A 20,745-nucleotide genomic window follows, 5' to 3' on the forward strand; every position below is an offset into this window, starting at 1 on the left:
CAATCCAGTAAAAATAAATAAATAAATCAGTGAAAATGTAAATAAATAGTGTTCCCTATATGGCTTCCCTGAGGAAGCAGGTTGAACAAGTTAAAACCAGGGTGGGAACTGTCTTAGATGATGTTTGTTGCTCTGTTGAGGCAGAGGGAGGAATAAATGTCCATCAGAGAGGGGAGAAGACAGCCGATGATCTTCTGTGCTGCCTTGACTACACTCTGTACTAACTCGGGAATTTTAAATCTTTTCAGACAAATACACCTCATGTACACATACATGTGACATTTTCCTGTTAACAGGATAGTTTACTTTTACTGCAAAAGTTTCTTTTTTGTGTGAATTTGAAGTCCCGAGATGTTGATTGGCCGAGATGCCCGTCCATCTCTTCACTTCCGTGGTGACGCCTTCCATACTCTTCCATCTCCAAATATCTGTTGGTGTGCTCCAGACAGTTTCATTCCTGTAAGTTCTAAATATGTTCATATCACTCTTTATAGCCTATTAGTTTTATTTTCGACGCGCTCTGAGGTCATAGCAAATTAGAACAAACATCCTACTGAGTGATTTTGCAGAACCACCTTCTATTTATAGAGTTTCTAATTATTTGGCATTATTGCAGGTAAACCAGCCTATGAAATGGATGAAACACATTGTGACTGGGTTCCAGTGCTACACAAGGGACCTGCTTCAAACATACCACCATGCCAATCAGATTACTTCTTCCATGTGAGGGTGAAGAGGTGACCCTTCAGGATAAGCTGGTGAAGGTTTGCTGCGTCTGTTGAACAGTGTGGTAGTAAAACCAGGGAACAATGAAACTTGCTCCTGTTAAATATTCTTAAGTCTTTTGCTGTATAAATAGTGTTATTTTTTTTTCAAAAGATACAGTAAATAATGTTAGTAGTGGGTGATATCATGTAAACACTGTCATGATTTTATGTAAACATTTTGTCATTTGTAAACTATAAATGAGATGGATTCTACATTGTAACGGATGTGATGTTCTATAAAGTGGTTTTAATAAAAAAAAGAGGCAAAATTAGTTTGTTTCTTTATTCAACTTTTGAACAGTGCTACTCAGTCAGTACATATTCAGTAAATGCAAATTATTTACATGGCAGTGCACTACAGGCATAAATCTAGACCCCTAGATAAAACATTATGGCATTATAGCAGTGACAACTCCTCCACAGTAGCAGGTGGGATTTTTCTTTTTTGAGGACTGCTCCTTTTACCTTTCAATATCGATGGTCTGTTTATGTTTTGATCAAGAGCCATTTTTTGGGCAGCTGAAGAGGAGAAGTCTATCTTAGGGCCAACCTCTGGCTGTATCTTGGTCACATTACCCAGCAAAACCCAGTATGCAGGTTCATCTGTAACAGTCCTTGTGCCACGGATCCGCACTGTTGCTTCTACATTAAACAGAAGAGCAGTGACATGATGGGTGCAGGTCTCCACGACTCCGGCCATACAGGTGCAGTGGGCGGCTTCAACCTTCCCTGTGATGCTCACAATGACCCATGGCTGCAATGCTGGTTCATTCAGTCTTTGAGAGTGCAGCACCTGAAACACACACAAAGTTCATTAAAAGACATGAACTAATTCCAAATAGCACGCACAAACTCCAAAACACATGCAAACTCCAAAACACATCCAAACTCCAAAACACGTACAAAATACAAAACACGTGCAAAATACAAAACACGTACAAAATACAAAACACATGCAAACTCCAAAACACATGCAAAATACAAAACACATGCAAACTCCAAAACACGTACAAACTCCAAAACACATGCAAACTCCAAAACACATGCAAAATACAAAACACGTACAAAATCCAAAACACATGCAAACTCTAAAACACGTACAAAATACAAAACACGTGCAAAATACAAAACACGTGCAAAATACAAAACACATGCAAACTCCAAAACACATGCAAAATCCAAAACACGTACAAAATCCAAAACACGTACAAAATCCAAAACACATGCAAAATACAAAACACACGCAAAATACAAAACACACGCAAACTCCAAAACACGTACAAACTCCAAAACACATGCAAACTCCAAAACACATGCAAAATACAAAACACGTACAAAATCCAAAACACATGCAAAATACAAAACACGTACAAAATCCAAAACACATGCAAAATACAAAACACATGCAAACTCCAAAACACGTACAAAATACAAAACACGTACAAAATACAAAACGCGTACAAAATACAAAACACGTACAAACTCCAAAACACATGCAAACTCCAAAACGCATGCAAAATACAAAACACATACAAACTCCAAAACACATGCAAAATACAAAACACATGCAAACTCCAAAACACATACAAACTCCAAAACACATACAAACTCCAAAACACATGCAAACTCCAAAACGCATGCAAAATACAAAACACATACAAACTCCAAAACACGTGCAAAATACAAAACACATGCAAAATACAAAACACATACAAACTCCAAAACACATACAAACTCCAAAACACGTACAAAATACAAAACACATGCAAAATACAAAACACATGCAAACTCCAAAGCACAACGGAAGTGCTCCAGGACGCTAGGGGCAGTGTTGAGCTCGATTTGCAAAATAAACGGCAAGTTTGGGCTGTATGGGACGGTCTAGTCTCCGTCGCGCTGCCCAGGTTGCCTAGCAACCATTATACTAACCGCTGGAAACGTGTCATACAACTTAGTTTGACAGAAATGAAGGAGAACATATTTTGTTCATTTGTTTGTTTGTTTCTACAAGAGCTGTGTGTGATTTAATAAGTATCTGAGGCTGAGACCACAGGACTGTAAAACATGACTTTTGGGCTTCATTTCTGCACTGAACAGTCATTTTAAGATTAGCTAGTAAATAACAATTAATTAATGTTTTTCATGAGACTAAAGTCATATCACTTTGGTAATGTAAATATAATATGGCCAATATTATAGTTATTATATTAATCATTATTAGCTATTACAGCAGTGAACATGAACTCTGTGTCAAATACTGAGCTTCAGTACAGATTCTAGTTGCAGTTATTTATGTCTTTTCACCTTTTCTTTCCAAGCTCCTTAGTCTATCACCTTAAATCTTCACTCAAAGACAAGTATCTTTGACAGTGCATATATAGGTGTATCATACATAAGAGACAAATGTTGTTCCTTCAGTATGTTGGCATTACTAAATTTGGCTCATTGCTTACATATATTTATAAAAAGAAAATGTACAAGCTGTGATAACTGTTTCTGATAAAATGAAGAGTAGACTGATATATTAAATATTCCTTTATTGGGTGAGAAAATCAGACCATGTCATAACTGCTTTAAGTCATACAGAATAGATATCAGAGCCTTAAACAGGCTAACTTCTGCTAAATGGGTCAAACTGGGCAGAAACTATACAAACACATAACATCCTTATAGAATATGATGTAACACTATAGATCAACTTAGCTCAGAATATATAAAGCATATAAACAATTACAGTAATATGATGCAACAAACACAGCAGTACTACTAATCCAAAATACTCAAAGCTTCATAGAACTGAAACAAACATTTATTTTTAGCTCCATTCTGCTGCTGATACATACTTTAGGTTTCTGAATATTAAACTTGTTGCTGCCTTTCATAGTGTGTAACTTGAAGGCCCTGAGTACTTTCTCCCACACTGAAAACACTGGGATGATAACATTATTTGAACATTACCTAATAAGACTGATTCAGGACAGACAATTAGTTATGTTAAACTTTCCTAGCAGTCCTTCACAAACAGGAACAGTCTCTATTCTCTCCATCTGTCAGCTACTGCTGGCTCTTCCTCCTCCTCTTCCTCACACACTGCTGAGTTTGTCCTGGTGGATCATCAGGGGTGCAAAGCCTCACAGATGATGTGCAGCAGTGGGTCCCTCAGTCTGTCCTCACTCTGGACACTTGCAGTTGGCACAAATGGAAATCAAATGTGTGATAAGCTGCAGGATTCAAACACAAGTGTAACTTATAAATACATGTTCATACTTTTATTCCACAATCAGAGAGAAAGAAACAGAGAGAGAGTGCAGGACAGACAGACAGGTGACAGTCTCAGGTGTACACACTGCTACAAAACAGCACAAGAGAAGGAGGATTTAGTGTTTGTGTTATTACGAGTGCTAAACAAGAAGAGTTCCCAGATGGTACAGTGGACACATGTGTGACTCCTGTGATTAAAGCATCTTTCTTTCAGCTTAACGAGTGAACCGTCAGCTCGTTCAAACACACGTTAAAGTCCGTTTGGCTCGACACCACCGAACAGAGGCAGCAATATAACATAGCTAACATTAACAGTGCAGTGAATCCTGCTTGTGCCGTGATATTCAGGACTGCAAACCGAGCAGCATCACTGACTTTCAGCTTGTTGTGTTTGTGGATATATGACTGACTTTAATTATCCATAAAATCATCACATTCTCTTTAAGATTAAAGTCAACTATTGAACGGCGTATATTTTGAAGTAAAGGCTTTAAAACCAAGTTAGTACAAACATCGCTAATGGCACATAACTTTCCCGACATGTGGCCAACAGTAATGTTTTAATGTTGTTCATTATTAAACATTTGCACATAAATAAGTGACATAATAATCAGTACTTACTTTTGAAAGTACTCTTCGGCCGCTTCGCTTCCACGGTTTTTTTCGGCAAAATTATCCACACCACCGCCGCGCTATGAAGTCTGGGATATGTTGGGCCATGAAGGCTACACTGACCCATCCTTAAAATTCAGGGAAATGAAGAACGCATTTGAGGGCCGCATTTCGAGCAGCCTTTGAATTGGGACAGCCTTTGGCATTAAAATGCGGCCTTTAAGGCTGCAGACCCCTTGACTGTATGTCTAAAATGAGATAAATAAAGTGAGGAAAAAAAAGGCTGCAGACCCTGAATTGGGATACAGCCCAAATCCGGTAATTGGTACGTCCTGGCTTGTGTAGTTACTAGGTAACAAAAGCTCAACACTGCCCCTAGCGTCCTGGAGCACTTCCGTTGTGCTTTGGAGTTTGCATGTGTTTTGTATTTTGCATGTGTTTTGTATTTTGTATGTGTTTTGTATTTTGCATGTGTTTTGTATTTTGTACGTGTTTTGTATTTTGCATGTGTTTTGGAGTTTGCATGTGTTTTGTATTTTGTATGTGTTTTGTATTTTGCATGTGTTTTGTATTTTGTACGTGTTTTGTATTTTGTACGTGTTTTGTATTTTGCATGTGTTTTGGAGTTTGCATGTGTTTTGTATTTTGTATGTGTTTTGTATTTTGCATGTGTTTTGTATTTTGTACGTGTTTTGTATTTTGTACGTGTTTTGTATTTTGCATGTGTTTTGTATTTTGTACGTGTTTTGTATTTTGCATGTGTTTTGTATTTTGCATGTGTTTTGGAGTTTGTGCGTGCTATTTGGAATTTGTAAGTGTTTTGGAGTTTGTACATGCTTTGTCTCTAGGGGCCACCGTAAGATACAAATATTGAAGCAAGATGTATTATTTATAATAAATATGAATAAATCATTGCAATTTCTTTAACCATAAAGAATAACTAAATCGTTCAGGACAATGTCACATCAATGCACTGAACTCACTATGTTATCCACCTAACAGAGCCTCCACATGTTCTCACTGTAATTTCCCCCTCATGAATGAATTTATGCTGCACTAATCTGAATGTTTGCAGGGAAATCAAACGCATTTCACACGCAGTACTCTGACTGACTTACCTTTGTTTGAATGACGACTTGTACGCGCTGACTCTTGTAACCGTCGTTACAACACAGTGTGTTTGTTTTGATTCGTAGACCCCGAAAATGATGCCGCGCTCCCACAATGCATTGCGGCGTGACGTCAACTCCAAAGCCCTATACGAGGTGAGCGGGTTTTCTGGGAGTCTTTCGCGCGCTTCTACAGCGAGCAGTCTGCAAGTTAGTGTCCAGCAGCTCGCTGTGATCCCGCGAACAGCTTCGACCTGTACCTGGAGAGCTGCTCACATCCCCGCCCCTGAGACAGAGACGCCTGAGCCCGCCAACATGCATGTGGTCAAAAGAGGTGAGCGCTGCGATGTTGTAGCAGGCCTCGGTTAGCTTCGCGTGGAGTTACCGGTGTTACGTGATTCTGCCTGCTGTGGGGTTACATCATTTAGCGACAAGCTGGTTAACCTGGACTAGTGAGGAGCTGGTTAGTGCTGCACCGTTCCCCCTGACGTGGAGGTTAAACGTGCTTAAGTGGGGGGTCGGTTGTAGTTCGACAATATCGACTTAGTCTTTGTCTTAAAAGAGGCGCCAAAAGTTTTTATAGCCTCGCAGTGTAACGTCATAAAGAAGATCTATAAACCCTTACAACACCTCCACTTTGAAGGTAGTTTTGACACTGTGTTCAGAGTTTGTTTACGTGATTCATCTGGACATCTGAACTGTAATGTTCAAACCCTACAGTGTGAGAGAGGAAATCCCAATAAGCAGGTCTTGGCGATGATTGGCAGAAAGAACTCCCAATCATCAAGAAGAGAACCCGGTTCAGGGAGGGGCAACCATCGACTGGTTGGAGGATGAGGGGAGATGAAGAAGGAAAAGGAGCAGAGAGAGGAAAGAAAATAACAACTGAACAAGAGAAGAGTGTAGACAAAGATTAATGACAAAAGACAAAGAAAAAAGATTAATAGAGACAAAATGCATCATAGGAAGAAACTTTACTTTTGGGTTGAGCTTCTTCTAAAGATATGATTGTCATCTTCATGCCGTTTTGAGCCTCAGTGTAGCCCCTTGTTATTTAAGAAATAGAGCTAATATATACAAATGGCTCAATTATACATATCAAGAATATTACAGAGGTCATATAAACATCAAGAATATTGACAAAGAATATTACAGGGGTGGAATATATATGATTGACATTTGACTCTAACCTGTGAATTTTGTCATTTGCTATTTTACTGTAGAGCATGTGCAAAAAGGGTGTAACTATTGTAGTGTTTACAGTGTATTAGATGGAGGAGTTGTACAGGGAGTAGGGCTGTGCGATATGACGAACTATATCGGATGATGATATGAAAACATCTATCGTTTTAAATTATACGCTATCATTTGTTTCGTGGTGATGCAGAATACACTGTTTACAGCAAATTTTTTTTGTCTTCTACCACCAAAAAAGAGCCATCAGGTGCCCAAAATAAACCTTAGACTCAAACGTTAGAATAGGTTTTCCCTGCAGCACGCCATGTAATAAATACAAAGAAAGTGGCGGCTGTTACAACTTGTATCTAGCTATCTATCTGTAAATATAAATATATATAAAAGTTTTATGCATCGGTCAAAACACTCGACTCCAGGTACACGACAGCCAGCCGAAAACACTTCACACAGGTTGAGTTGCCTGAGATTCACAGAATTTACAGAAAATGCACTATTTTGTGATATATATTGTTACTGGGATGAGAAGCGTCTTATATCGGGATATGAGATTTAGGTCATATCGCACAGCCCTGTCAGGGAGATGGCCACAGGCAAGAATGATTTCCTGTGTGGTTCAGTGGTGCTTTTTGGTAATCTCAGTCTCTCACTGAACATGCTCCTGTGACCAGCCAGCACGTTATGAAGTGGGTGGGAGGTATTAGGGATGTCCAATAATATATTGGGGATGTAGGTACCTCAGGTACCTTGACATCACACAAGAGAAGAACGGAAACCTGAGCTCTAAGTATGTTGACGTCATTATTCACCTTTAAAAACAAACTTGAACCCAAAAATATACGAGCCGTGGTTGTTTTAAACCGGATTAAAGTTTGTTGCATTCATAAAATCAGTCGCCCTTTTTTAAAAACGGGTTTCTCTGTTTTTCAGATGGACGCCAAGAGCGCGTCATGTTCGACAAAATCACATCTCGCATCCAGAAGCTTTGCTATGGACTCAACATGGAGTTTGTGGACCCAGCCCAGATCACGATGAAGGTCATCCAGGGTTTGTACAGCGGCGTCACCACCGTGGAGCTCGACACGCTGGCGGCGGAGATCGCTGCCACTCTCACAACCAAGTACCCCGACTATGCCATACTCGCCGCACGCATTGCTGTCTCTAACCTGCACAAAGAGACGAAGAAGGTGTTCAGCGACGTCATGGAGGACCTGTACAACTACATCAACCCCCTGAACAAACGCCACTCCCCCATGGTTTCGAAAGACACACTCGACATTGTTCTTGCAAACAAAGACCGCCTTAACTCGGCCATAATCTATGACAGAGATTTCTCCTATAACTTCTTTGGCTTCAAGACTCTGGAGCGCTCCTACCTGCTAAAGATCAATGGCAAAGTAGCTGAGCGTCCGCAGCACATGCTCATGAGGGTGGCTGTGGGAATCCACGGGACGGATATCGAAGCGGCCATCGAGACCTACAACCTGCTGTCAGAGAAGTGGTTCACCCACGCCTCCCCGACCCTCTTCAATGCTGGAACCAACAGGCCGCAGCTGTCCAGCTGCTTCCTGCTCGCCATGAAGGATGACAGCATTGAGGGGATCTACGACACACTGAAGCATTGCGCCCTCATCTCCAAATCAGCCGGAGGGATTGGCGTGGCAGTCAGCTGCATCAGATCCACGGGGAGCTACATCGCCGGCACCAACGGCTGTTCCAACGGGCTTGTCCCAATGTTGAGGGTGTACAACAACACAGCGCGGTATGTTGATCAGGGGGGCAACAAAAGACCCGGCGCCTTCGCCATGTACCTGGAGCCCTGGCACTTTGATGTGTTTGACTTCCTGGAGCTGAAGAAGAACACGGGAAAGGAGGAGCAGCGAGCCAGGGACCTGTTCTACGCCCTGTGGATCCCTGACCTCTTCATGAAGCGGGTGGAGAACAACGAAGACTGGTCCCTGATGTGCCCAGCCGACTGCCCCGGACTGGATGAGTGCTGGGGGGAGGAGTTTGAAGAACTCTACACCAGATATGAGAGGGAGGGGAGGGTGAAGCGTGTGGTGAAGGCTCAGCAGCTATGGTATGCAATCATCGAGTCGCAGACAGAAACTGGGACGCCGTACATGGTCTACAAAGACGCCTGCAACAGGAAGAGCAACCAGCAGAATCTGGGCACCATCAAGTGCAGCAACCTTTGCACGGAAATCGTCGAGTACACTAGCAAGGACGAGGTGGCGGTCTGCAATCTGGCCTCTATCGCTCTCAACATGTACGTCACCCCTGAGCGGACTTATGACTTTAAAAAACTGGCATACGTGACCAAAGTAATTGTCAGGAACTTGAACAAGGTTATCGACATCAACTACTACCCGGTGGAAGACGCCAGGAGGTCGAACATGCGCCACAGGCCGATAGGAATCGGGGTCCAGGGATTGGCTGATGCCTTCATCCTCATGCGTTATCCCTTTGAAAGCCCCGAGGCTCAACTGCTCAACATCCAGATCTTTGAGACAATCTACTATGCCGCTTTGGAAGCGAGCTGCGAGCTGGGTGCCGAGCTAGGCACCTATGAGACGTATGAAGGCTCGCCGGTGAGTAAGGGCATTCTCCAGTACGACATGTGGGAGAAGACTCCAACGGACCTGTGGGACTGGAAGCTGCTGAAGGAGAAGATCGCCAAACATGGCGTGAGGAACAGCCTGCTGCTGGCCCCGATGCCCACGGCCTCCACCGCCCAGATCCTGGGCAACAATGAGTCCATCGAGGCCTACACAAGCAACATCTACACCCGCCGGGTGCTCTCGGGGGAGTTTCAGATCGTCAACCCCCACCTGCTCAAAGACCTGACGGAGAGGGGCCTGTGGAATGAGGAGATGAAGAACCAGCTGATCGCTCACAATGGATCCATCCAGGTAATCATCAGCAGGAGGGAAACCATAAAAGATGACAGACATCTCTAGGTTCCAGCTTCTTACGTGTGAACTTCTCTCTGTAGCCTAAAATATTGATTTCCAAACATTTCCTTTACAGTAAATGATAAAATGCCACTCAACTGCTTTTAAATACATACATTTAAAGCTTCAAGACTCTTGAAATAAGCATAATGAAATTAAGGCAATACTCAATCTCTTGCTGTTTTTCATTCTCTTTGATCCTGAATTGGTCTTCTAGTTCATCAACAAAAAAACGAATTTCGATCAGGTGCCACAAAGTAAATCAATAAACAGTCAAATATTTAGAAGATCAAAAGCAATCGGTGAAAACACGAAGAAGGAAATCCGTCATCTCAGTCTGACGTTTTGAAATGGTCCAATTATTTTTGTAACGATTTCGTTTCCACAGCAAATTGCTTAAAGCTTGGTTCTTCCTGTTAAAAGGGAGTTTTTCCTCCCCACTGTCACGCAGTGCTTGCTAGGTCATCTGTTGGCGTTTTCTCTCAATTGTTGTTGTTACCTTACAAAATAAAGCACCTTGACATGGGTGTTGTTGTGATTTGGTGTTACTTAAATAAAATTGAATGGAAAATTGTTTTAAGCATCACATTAGCCCAAAATTCTGGTCTTTGTGTCCCAAATACCATCAGCTGAGAAGTTTAAGATGTTTTAAGCTCAGCTGGTTATTTATTTCTTGTTTTTACTCCTTTGTGTTTGGACCTGAAACTTTTGTTTTTTAAAATTTTTTGACAGAACATCAATGAGATCCCGGATGATCTGAAGCAGCTGTACAAAACCGTATGGGAGATCTCCCAGAAAACTGTACTCAAGATGGCCGCCGACCGTGGGGCCTACATCGACCAGAGCCAGTCCCTGAACATCCACATAGCAGAGCCGAACTACGGCAAACTGACCAGCATGCACTTCTACGGCTGGAAGCAGGTGAGTGTCGAGCTGCACGAGGAGGAGTGAAACCTCACCGTGAAGACATGTTGGGGTTTAAAATAACTCCCTCTTTCTCCCACCGCAGGGTCTGAAGACTGGGATGTACTACCTGAGGACCAAGCCTGCCGCCAACCCCATCCAGTTCACCCTGAACAAGGAGAAGCTGAAAGAGGCACAGCCGGCCACGTCCTCGGAGCAGGAGATCAAAGAGCGCAACAAGGCGGCCATGGTGTGCTCTCTGGAGAACAAGGACGAGTGCCTGATGTGCGGCTCGTAAACGTTTCCGACCTGCTGAAGCCTTGGATCTCCTTTTGTAGCTTGAAGCTTGTTCCACTACAGTTCAGTTAAACTCAGAGGGGTACAGTTAGTATTGTATAAAATAAACTTCCTGTTGACTCAAGCAAAGACAGAAAGCAGTTACTGTAAAATGTACATTTGAGTTTTTTCTAACACAAAATAAAGTTTTGGATCAAAGTTGATCGTGTAAAATCTGTTTCATTGACACTTTGTCTGCTATAAACAAAATGGACTGAACATGTTTTTTTTTTTAGTTGTATTCACTGCTGTGACAAAATTGTGCCACACTTAACAGAACTGCAATCAAGTGTTTATGACAAAGAGGGATGATTGCTTTTCACACAGGGTCGGGTAGGTTTGGATAGCTTTTTCCCCCTCAATAAATGAAATAATTTAAATAGTGAATTTTTAAAAATTTAATCAGGTTATCTTTGTCGGACACCAATGGGAGAGACTGTTTTTACCAGTTTATTAACCAAATGTTGTACTGATTAATTCATTCAACCAGGAACCTGTATAGCAAAACAGAGGGATAGAAGCAAAGTCAGCGATTTCTTCCCATTAAAGAGCTTTTTCCTTCCCGCTGTTGCCAAAGCGCTTGCTCCCATGAGTGCTAGGGTTTTGTTTTTTCTGTATTATTGTTTGGTCTTATAAAGACGCTGAATTGGCGCTATATAAATAAAATTGAATTTAAAATAAGTAAGGCTTGAACTCCGACTCATGCAAAGCTACCTTGCATGTATTAATGATTAATACATTTTTATAATTTCCTGTGTCGTTTTCCTGTTAACAGCATTATTTTGAACGAGTGATCATGCAAAAATACAGATATGACAGGATCAACCAGCCAAAAACAGTCGTTTTATTCCTGCTAGTCTCACCATTAAGAACCTGAAATCACCAAATATCTTTCTGTAAGTTAAAATTAATTTTAGGTCATAAAAAGCTTAATTGCAGTTTAAGCCACGAGGATGTTTTTTTTTTTCCAAATGTACTGTTAATGCAGCAAAAATCTGCTTCAAGTTTAAGTGAAAAACATTTTCTTTACATACACGAAATTTACTAACTTCTCATAACTCGTCCTTACAACCCTGCAGTCGTTTTCTAAACTCTGAAACCAAAAGCAGGTTATTTTTAAACCGCAGCTCAAAAACTGAAAGACCAGAAACCAGTAAATGTTTTGACTTATTTTTAATATATTTTTTTTTATAAAATAATGAAAACATAATTTACACTTTTAAAATGTACACGTTATTACAACCCAAAGAAAACCAAACCCTTGCTTCAGTTATTCCTGCAGAACACAGGAAACCTCGATGGAAAGAGGAACAATGAGGCTTGAGGAGAAAGGAAGGAGGAATTGGAGAGAAAACACAGTACCCTCTCATCTTCACTATTGTCTGCAACAGTGGCCAACATGTCAAAAATAAATTATAAAAATATTAACATCTAAAAAAAAACAAAAACAAAAAGGAAACAACTAGTCATACAATATTACCAGTAATAATGCATTATTGTATTTGTTCAACAGGGGTCCTTGTGTATGCTTTAAATAGCTTAAAATTATACATAACAAGATTTATATATATGTAAAACACAAAAAAAAAACCCAACCTTGCCCCTTTTACATCAGCAAACTAAAGATTAAGACTTGAAGACACTAAAATCACAGCTACACCTGCAGAGCTGTGTGGATGGAGGACATCCTGCTAACAGGAACCCGAATGAAGCTGCTTAAAGACAAAAAAGACAAAGAAAAAACTGGGATGACAACAACCCAGAGAAGGAGGCGGTGGGTTTAAAGCGGGTGCAGAGAGAGAGAGGGAGAGAGGGGAGCGGGGGGGGGGAGAAAGGCGGTAGTTATCCTCCGGGGTCAGTGACAAAAAAACAGAAGAGGTTTTTTTTGGCTTTTCCAGAAATTTAAAACATCCTGCTGCCCAAAAACATTTAAAGGGACAACGGTGCAGACAGCAGGGTGACGTCTGTCATCATCAACCCCCCCCCCCCCCGACGGTCGAGTGTCGTTAACAGCATCCTGAGGAACCTGAGTGGAAACTTTAAACAGATCCAGTTAAAGAGAAAAAGAGAAACCTCCTGTTTTATCAGAGAGATGAGAGTGCAGTACAGTTCTAGCAGGGCGGAGGGGTGAGGGGGTTGGGGTGTACTGTCCATTCACTGCCAGCATTCAAAAACACGTTTCTGTATGAAAAATACAGTACACAGTATCACTGAGAGCACTGTCGCAGTATAAAACACAGGAAAAGTCCTCTCAAACAAGCACATCTGTCCTGATGTGACGGACTTTCAGGTACAGTACATGTTTCCTGTGAGTGCGCTCAGCTGGAGACGGAGCTTCACTGGATCACAAATACATGAAGACTTGTGGACACTTTGAGAAAATACACTTATTTACTTTCTTGGTGAGGCTGTTGCACATGCTTTATGCACTCCAGTTCAGTTTGTGACGTCTTAAAACACAAAAACACAACAACCGGGTTGCTCTGCTGCCTGACACACTAAATCATAAACAACACAAGGTTTGTTAAAGGACGTCAGTTAGAGGTTACAGCGACGTGATGGAAGCGATTTGATTTCACAATAACAGCCATCGAACCACCTCATAACTACCAGCTCTTCTCCTGAGAGCTACCAGGAGCGAGAAGTTGGCTGATTTTTAAAGATTTCTCCAGTTTTACAGTAATCCAGCGGCAGCAGTTGGTACGTCCAATAAAAAAGGTAAAAATGAAAGCTTATTCGCCATGCTTTATTCCCCAAAACGTAAACAACAATATGGTCAAAACTGGGCTCATGTGGGGCTACGCCAACTGCATTACTTCAGAATAAGCTCTTCACCAGAAAGCAGGTAAGTGTAAGTCTCAAAATTCTGCAACTAAAACCAAACAAAGGACCCGCTGAAGGTTAAAGCAACCATCAGTTCATTCAGGTCTGAGATGATCGGGCACTGCTGAGGACGCCGCTCTGTGTGGGAGATACGACGCCGCCGCGCTGGCGAGCTCTGCGACCGTTTGCTCTCGGCACACTGATGGCTTGATTCACATCTGTGGGCCGCCGCGGGTCACCCGTGTAAACGGAGGGCAGGAAAACGGCGGAGAGGCCCACAGGGTTCAGATTACAGTAAACAGGTTTGTTCATCACTCCGCTGTCCACACACACACACACACACACACGAGGAATAAAATACATCCTCAGCACAAACAATGCTGTGCTGTAATGCTTCTCACTTTTGTACCATCAGTCTCACACACACACACACACACACACACACACAAACACACACCTTTAGTACGTCTCTTATACAATATCAGTACATTGTCGATAATATTGATATATGAGAATTGTACCACACAGGCATCTATCTACAGTACCACGTCTGTAGAGCTTCCTCTCTTCTAGTGCATTCTGGGAGATGCAGTCTTATTTATTTATTTTTTTGGCTGATTGGCTGCAGGAACAGTATTAGGCCTCTCCAGGTGATCTAGTGTTCTCTAAAACAGTCAGGATCTCCACTCCTGCTCGCTCCTCCGGCATAGTAGCAGATGTATTTACACCGTGTGACAAATATTCAGACGTCAGTTAGAAAAATAAACAGGCTCAGAGCAGGGAGCGTGTAGAGAGGGAGGTTCTCTACTGGAAGGGTTTAAAAAAATCCAGATCTTCTTTTTCTCTCTGGTTTAAGGCAGTCCAGTGGAAGCTGAATGTGACATCTGCCGCCCCTGTGAGTGCAAGGAATCATGGGAACTGAAAGCCCCTCCCTCCGGCCTGAACCTCACTCTCTTCCTTGGCTGTCGATCACTCCCTCTGTGAGTCGGCTAAGGAGTGAGCCTCGTGGTCGCTGCCCGGCTTGTTGAGATTGGTCAGAAGCACGCTGAACTTGCGCAGCTGCTCGCTGGCGGTCTGGCTCTCCACCTGCAGCCGCTGGTTGTTCTCTCTCAGGTTGGCCATCTCAGCGAGTAAGATGACCTTATCTTGTTTCTCCTGCGATAGAGAGGAGGAGAAATAAAGGCAATGTTCAGTTAAGACCAAATAACATCTGCATGGAGCCACAAATACATGTGAGCCTCATAATGAAGGTGATGCAGCTTTTAAACATACATCAGTATCAACAACACATGTAAATATTTGAAGTCTTTAAGAAGACATGATTCCACAGTCACTTATTATCGATTATTTGGTACTTTAACCTCAGAGGGTTCCTGCTTTAGAGAGAAAAACAAAAGGTTCTCACTTTCTCCAGGTCATTGTTCAGCTGCTTCAGCATCACTTCCAGGTGGTAGAGCCGACCGGACAGATCGTTGGGCACCTCATCGCTGTAACACACACAAACACACCTGGCATTTATAACCGTGGACCCAGTGATTACACACACAAAACACTGCTGTGATGTGCACGCCGGAGGTAAACAGACTGGTTTTACTGGTTTTATTATGAGGATCTGAAAGCTCTTCATCTTCAGTAAAAAACGTTTTTTTTTTGTTTTTTTTTTAAATGTGTGCTGCTCACTGGCAGGACAAACAGCCTCTCTGGTGCCACAGAGTTAACAAACTGTTAATTCTGGTGAAAACGCTCAAAAGGAGACTCTGATAAACTACCACCAGGTGGCAGTAGTGACTTATGAAAACCTGAATATTTACAGGCGCTCTCTGTAACAGAGGGGCTGACCTACCTGCTGAGTGTGGGCGTGGTCCGTGGCGTCTGAGGAGTCTGAAACTGGACTGGACTAGCGGCCGGTCTCGTGTCTGGACCTCCGAGCTGCGGGTCAGTCAGCGAGAACAGGGAACCCGCTCTTTGTGCTGCAAAAGAAACACGTGATCGTGCTTTTAAAAAGCCTTTTCCACATAAAGAACGTCCCAAAAAAGAAAAGGAGTGCTCTAAAAACCTTTCCTGGGAAAAAAAATGTTGTGAAAGAAGGTAAAAAGCAACCAAATCCCAGCAGCCAAATAAAACGATCCTCTGGGAGCAATAAAAAAATATATCGTTGGTTTAGTCAGATGAGTCTAAGCACCGAGGCACCACTGAATGATTAACAGTCCAAAATTTTTTCCAGGTCCAATAAACACGATCGGTGTGGCTGCTCTGCCAGATGTTACAATGACGTTAAACATCTGTGGGGTTTAGTGGAGTGAAGTTAGCAGTAGCTTAGCGAATGATAAGGAAGTTTTTTTGTTGTTTTTTTTAAGTTAAGCACTACTTCAGCTTTGCATGTAAAGAAAAGCAGAAAACATAACAGTTAACACAGAAAGCTGTGCTGCTACAAACACATCAGCACTGAGAGGACACAGACTGCTGAGGGTTCCTAACAGCCAGACGAATGTTCAGAGAAGATCTGACATGACTCCATCCTCAACACGAGTGAGGTCGGGGTGAGATGGTGGTTACCTCATCACTCACGAACCAGGTTATGTTTATATTTAATACTGAAATATCCATCCTCACCTTCGTACGCCTTAGCAGCGTTGACCAGGCTGGACCACTCGAGTCCGCTGGCTGTGTCGGGAAGGGGCATCATGCCGGGGTCGAGCCTCCTCACAGGGGGGAGCTTGTCTCTCACTTCAGTCAGAGAGAGCTCAGATGCAGAGAGCGGCACTGTGGGGCAGCAGAGTCGTGATTAATGATCTGAACACAATCACAGCAGGTTTGCTTTAGCCGTTGCGAGGCGCTGGGAGGAGAATCGAGGCACTCACCCTTCTTGCTCTGCATGTGGTTGGAGGAGCCGGCGTGTTTGCGTGTGGGCAGCGTGCAGGTGAACAGCACGTCGCTGGGAGCCGTCTGGTTCTCAGAGCTGGCGAAGCCGGCGTCCCTGCGCCCGCTGCACAGCGACTCGTCGGAAAAGGTGCGCTGCAGGGTGCGTCTGGGAGACTGCAGGGAGAAAGGTCAGAGGTCAGAGCTGTGTGCTCATGAGAGGAAAACTGATATCATCCACCAGCACGATGCTCACAGGGTCTCTCTGCGGCGTCTCCCCCGGATTGTCCATGATGATCAGTTTCTTCAGGTCGTCCTCAATGCTGCTCTTGTACGTCCGTCGTGGCGAGCGCAGGTCCCTCAGTGACGCTCGCAGGCGAGGTTGTCCAAACACGTTTTTTGAATTTGTGTCCACCTGCCTGGAGACACAAGATATGAGAACAAAACACAAACATACAGTCTTCCTTTACTGAAGACTGCTTCCTGCCTCTATCCACAGTAAGAAACTATGTTCCACTTTATTCTGCCTACAGTATCCTCCAGTGTTTGTTGGTCTACTGCCACTTACACCAGAGTCAGAACTCAAACTCTTTGGATGGTTTCGAGTAAAAACAAACACGTGTTGAAGGATTTCACTTAGTTTAGGAGCGATCACGCGCTCCTCGGATGGATGGATGGATATACGGACTTGGAAAGTTGTTCCGAGGACATGACCACTGTGCGGGCCTAGGTTTGACTCCACGGATAAAGACACAAAAAGCCAAATGCCTTCTATTTCATTGATCAGCGCTTAAAAAATGTGAAATTTTTAAACATAATTTGCACCATTAATCACACATTTATGTCCACCATCCTTTTGAGTACGAGGTCATTTATATGATTATTTTGGAATAAAAGGAGGTGCCTAAAAATAATTTCTATCCCAGAAGAAGAACCAAGCATCAGAGCAGATCCACTGAGGCTGTCGGTCTTACTTCTTGCTGTTGCTGCTGTCGGAGCTCGATGCTGTGGTCGAGTTTGAAGGAGAGGGGTTGGAGTCTTCTGCCTGCCAACCGCTTGGTGTGCTCTTGCCATATGATGACTTGGGGGCGGAGCTGGACAGAGGGGTGGAGCTTAGCTGAGCTGAAGTGGGCGTTGCGGTAGAGGCTCGGACAGGCCGTGGTTTCTCCACTGGAGTTTTGTAACCCTGCGGTGTGTAGGCCCTGAAGGTTACAGAAAATAAAAGAAACAATATAAAACTCCTTGACCAGGACAGAAAGACCCCAGAAGAGAAATACATCTGAATCTGACTTCTATTAACACTGAGGATGATCGCCATCTATTAGATTGAATAAAGTGACAGAACATGGATGCCATGTTTATTGTTTTCCTTTTTTAATGAACGCTTCTTTAATATTTTAGTGGAAAAGATTGTCCGAGGACAGGAAACATGTTTGTTATTTGAATGAGGAAAAACATTTAAAAATCATCTGTATTTTGACTGCATCAATTGAACTGAAACACATCCCGTGCTCAGACAGGGGTGATATTTTTTTATGAAATAGTAAAATGTGTCAGTTTAATATCAGATGTTTTCTACGCTCTAATGTGAATACAGTATGGGTTTATGAGATTTGCAAATCATTGCATTCTTTTTTTTTTTTATCCACATCTTAAACAATGTTCTGGCTTTTTTAGGACTTGGGGTTACGTGTCTCGATCATCATGTGACACATCGCATGCACAGAGTACACAATAAGAGCTGCTGGGACTCTGAGTTTCAGCACAGATTGTTTTAATCCAGCACAGACTGACCGAAGCGGGTGGAGGTTTGTGTGCTGAATCCCTGTGTGGATTTATATTGTGGCCCTGACAGTTATAAAACCACGAGAGCATGAGATCACATGATGATCTTTATGTTTCACAAGGATTAGATGGCCATAATCCCACTTTTTCTCTACATTTAGTTTAGTATTGAACATTTTCAGTCATGTGATGATGCTACATAAACTAAAGACTGATAAAAACACTCTAAAGTGATTAATAAGCACAGGAATCTGAGCCTAAAACTGTAACATTCAGGGACAACGTTGCTACAAGTTTCATAAAAGGATCAGCAGGCGATGCATCTCATCAGGAGTTTGTCACTTACCTGGGCTTGAAAGCATCCATTTTATCAGCGCTGGAGCCAGGAGGAGGGAATGTCCTCGTCCTGTACCCTTTGGTCTGATTGGCTGCAGCTGGTATAATGGGCGAAGACTCTCGTCTCTTCGTCTCCCCCCCGCTGCCGCCGCTCCTTCCCACCGACAGCTCCGGGATGCCACTGTAGGTCGCAGAGCTGTGCATGGCCTTGTGGGACTGGCTGTTGGACATGTTACCGTGGCGACCGTTTCCGTAGTGGGTCGAGGCGTCGATGCCGCTATCGTTGGACCCGCCCTTGTTAAGGAGGTCGGGGTCAGGGTCAGCCGTCTCACCGAGGCAACCCACGCCTCCTCGCTCTCCAGGTGCGCCTCCGTCGAACCAGCGCTCGTCGCTGTGGCTGCTCGAGGCGTTACTGGACAGGGTGTTGCTGCTGGAGTGGCTGGAGTACTGAGTCTCACCCTGCGGAGGACACAGAGTCAGAGGCGCTCAGCGAGAAGGCGAAAGGTGGAAAGAAGAGAGACGAAATGTTGATGTTGAGTCTGACCTTCGAGTGTCTGTTTGGAGAGTCTTTCCCCGGGACATCCTGTCTGGGCATTCTCCTCTGCCCCCCTCCACCACCTGGTCCTCGAGACGCTGGGACATGCCAGAGAGGCTCTGCATCCAAAAACACACACACGCAGATAGACAGACACTCTCAGGATTATAACAAATCACACTGAACGTCCACGGCTGTCAAAGAGGATTAAATACTTATAGCACATTTAAACACTGACCTCCCCCCACACACCAAAACCACACTCAGCAGCCTCTAGTCTGCTGAGCAACAACTGCACTCTTTAAAGCAGCATGAACACAACACATAAGAAGAGTACATATCTATAGAATAAATGGAAGTGAGAAATTCTGTAAAAAACTACATCACATACAAAAAGGAAATGGGATGCTGAATTACGCACAGAAATACCACCAGAAATATGCAGTGAAGCACATTCAGCAACAAGTTCAAATTCATGGAACTGAATAAATAAATTATAACTGAAAGTTATAATGTGGTACACAAGCTAGGACTCATTTGCACATACTCTGGATTTGTCCAAATTCAGACACATAATAATGTCTTTGATGCCCTCAAGAAGATATTTCACCAAAATCTTGCAAAAGAGTCCAAGATCGCATTGCTCAGCATCTAAGGGGTCAGCTAATAGATATCTTATACGACTACTATTGACAGCAGGAGTTAAAAGCACTGTCAAGCATATCAACCACATATGATTGGATAGTGTTTGGGAAATCTGATGGAATAACATACTACTTAGGGCTTCAGAAAGGCTTCTTTATCAGCAGATAGAGACCTATTTTTTTAGGACATTTAAACAATAATGAGAGACTTTTACAAATCTCTGTTTAGATATGTGCATGTCATTTTATTTTCAGTTTCAGTGTTCAGCTGTACTCTGTCACGACGGCTGTGATGACAGCAATGAAAATATGAAGGGTGATGTTTAACTGTTTTTAAAAACCAACCCAATAAAAAACTCATTTTTTGCTACTTATGAGATTTTACATTATATGTTAAATAAGAGTAGAGTTCAACATTTACTTCTGAAGGTGGTGCTGTACCTGTTTTGCTGCGCTCCATGGTACTCTCCTGACTGGTAAAGCCTGACGAAGATTCTCCACTGGAGAGGAGGTCCACACCGAGGTGAGGATCATACGGCAGCAGGGGGCGCTGTCCTGTTCCAAATCTATATGAACCACAGGAGAAACATTAGTGATAGATGAACACATTCACAGGGATTTTCCTGG

The 20,745-nt window shown here is 42.9% G+C and overlaps 2 protein-coding genes across 4 annotated transcripts in view; one reads left to right on the plus strand and one right to left on the minus strand.

Annotated features, from left to right (window-relative positions):
* The first annotated feature begins 5,871 nt into the window (after positions 1-5,871).
* On the plus strand, positions 5,872-11,298 carry LOC116323629 (ribonucleoside-diphosphate reductase large subunit). The gene is made up of 4 exons (XM_031744001.2): positions 5,872-6,083; positions 7,874-9,855; positions 10,630-10,818; positions 10,907-11,298. The coding sequence occupies exons 1-4, from the start codon at positions 6,065-6,067 to the stop codon at positions 11,096-11,098; spliced, it is 2,382 nt and encodes a 793-aa protein (XP_031599861.1). The 5' UTR covers positions 5,872-6,064; the 3' UTR covers positions 11,099-11,298.
* A 996-nt stretch (positions 11,299-12,294) lies between these two features.
* sipa1l3 (signal-induced proliferation-associated 1 like 3) overlaps positions 12,295-20,745 on the minus strand; it is an 83,623-nt gene continuing 75,172 nt past the window's right edge. For all 3 annotated transcript variants that reach the window (XM_031743925.2, XM_039622712.1, XM_031743926.2), the window contains 10 exons: positions 20,560-20,684; positions 19,484-19,593; positions 18,950-19,398; positions 17,793-18,020; positions 17,075-17,237; positions 16,821-16,995; positions 16,573-16,722; positions 15,803-15,929; positions 15,365-15,446; positions 12,295-15,114 (listed from right to left, as the gene is read on the minus strand). In XM_031743925.2, coding sequence (XP_031599785.1) covers positions 14,929-15,114; positions 15,365-15,446; positions 15,803-15,929; positions 16,573-16,722; positions 16,821-16,995; positions 17,075-17,237; positions 17,793-18,020; positions 18,950-19,398; positions 19,484-19,593; positions 20,560-20,684 — 1,795 coding nt within the window. In that variant the 3' untranslated portion in view covers positions 12,295-14,928. The remainder of the gene's footprint in view (positions 15,115-15,364; positions 15,447-15,802; positions 15,930-16,572; positions 16,723-16,820; positions 16,996-17,074; positions 17,238-17,792; positions 18,021-18,949; positions 19,399-19,483; positions 19,594-20,559; positions 20,685-20,745) is intronic.

Source organism: Oreochromis aureus, linkage group 14 (genome assembly GCF_013358895.1).
Source record: "Oreochromis aureus strain Israel breed Guangdong linkage group 14, ZZ_aureus, whole genome shotgun sequence".
Taxonomy (NCBI): domain Eukaryota; kingdom Metazoa; phylum Chordata; class Actinopteri; order Cichliformes; family Cichlidae; genus Oreochromis; species Oreochromis aureus.

What these genes read in the sequence shown, in the direction of transcription:
- LOC116323629 (XM_031744001.2), top strand. An exon ending in CTCACAATGGATCCATCCAG is followed by an intron (nt 9,856 to 10,629) that starts GTAATCATCAGC and finishes ATTTTTTGACAG; the next exon opens with AACATCAATGAGATCCCGGA. An exon ending in ACTTCTACGGCTGGAAGCAG is followed by an intron (nt 10,819 to 10,906) that starts GTGAGTGTCGAG and finishes CTCCCACCGCAG; the next exon opens with GGTCTGAAGACTGGGATGTA.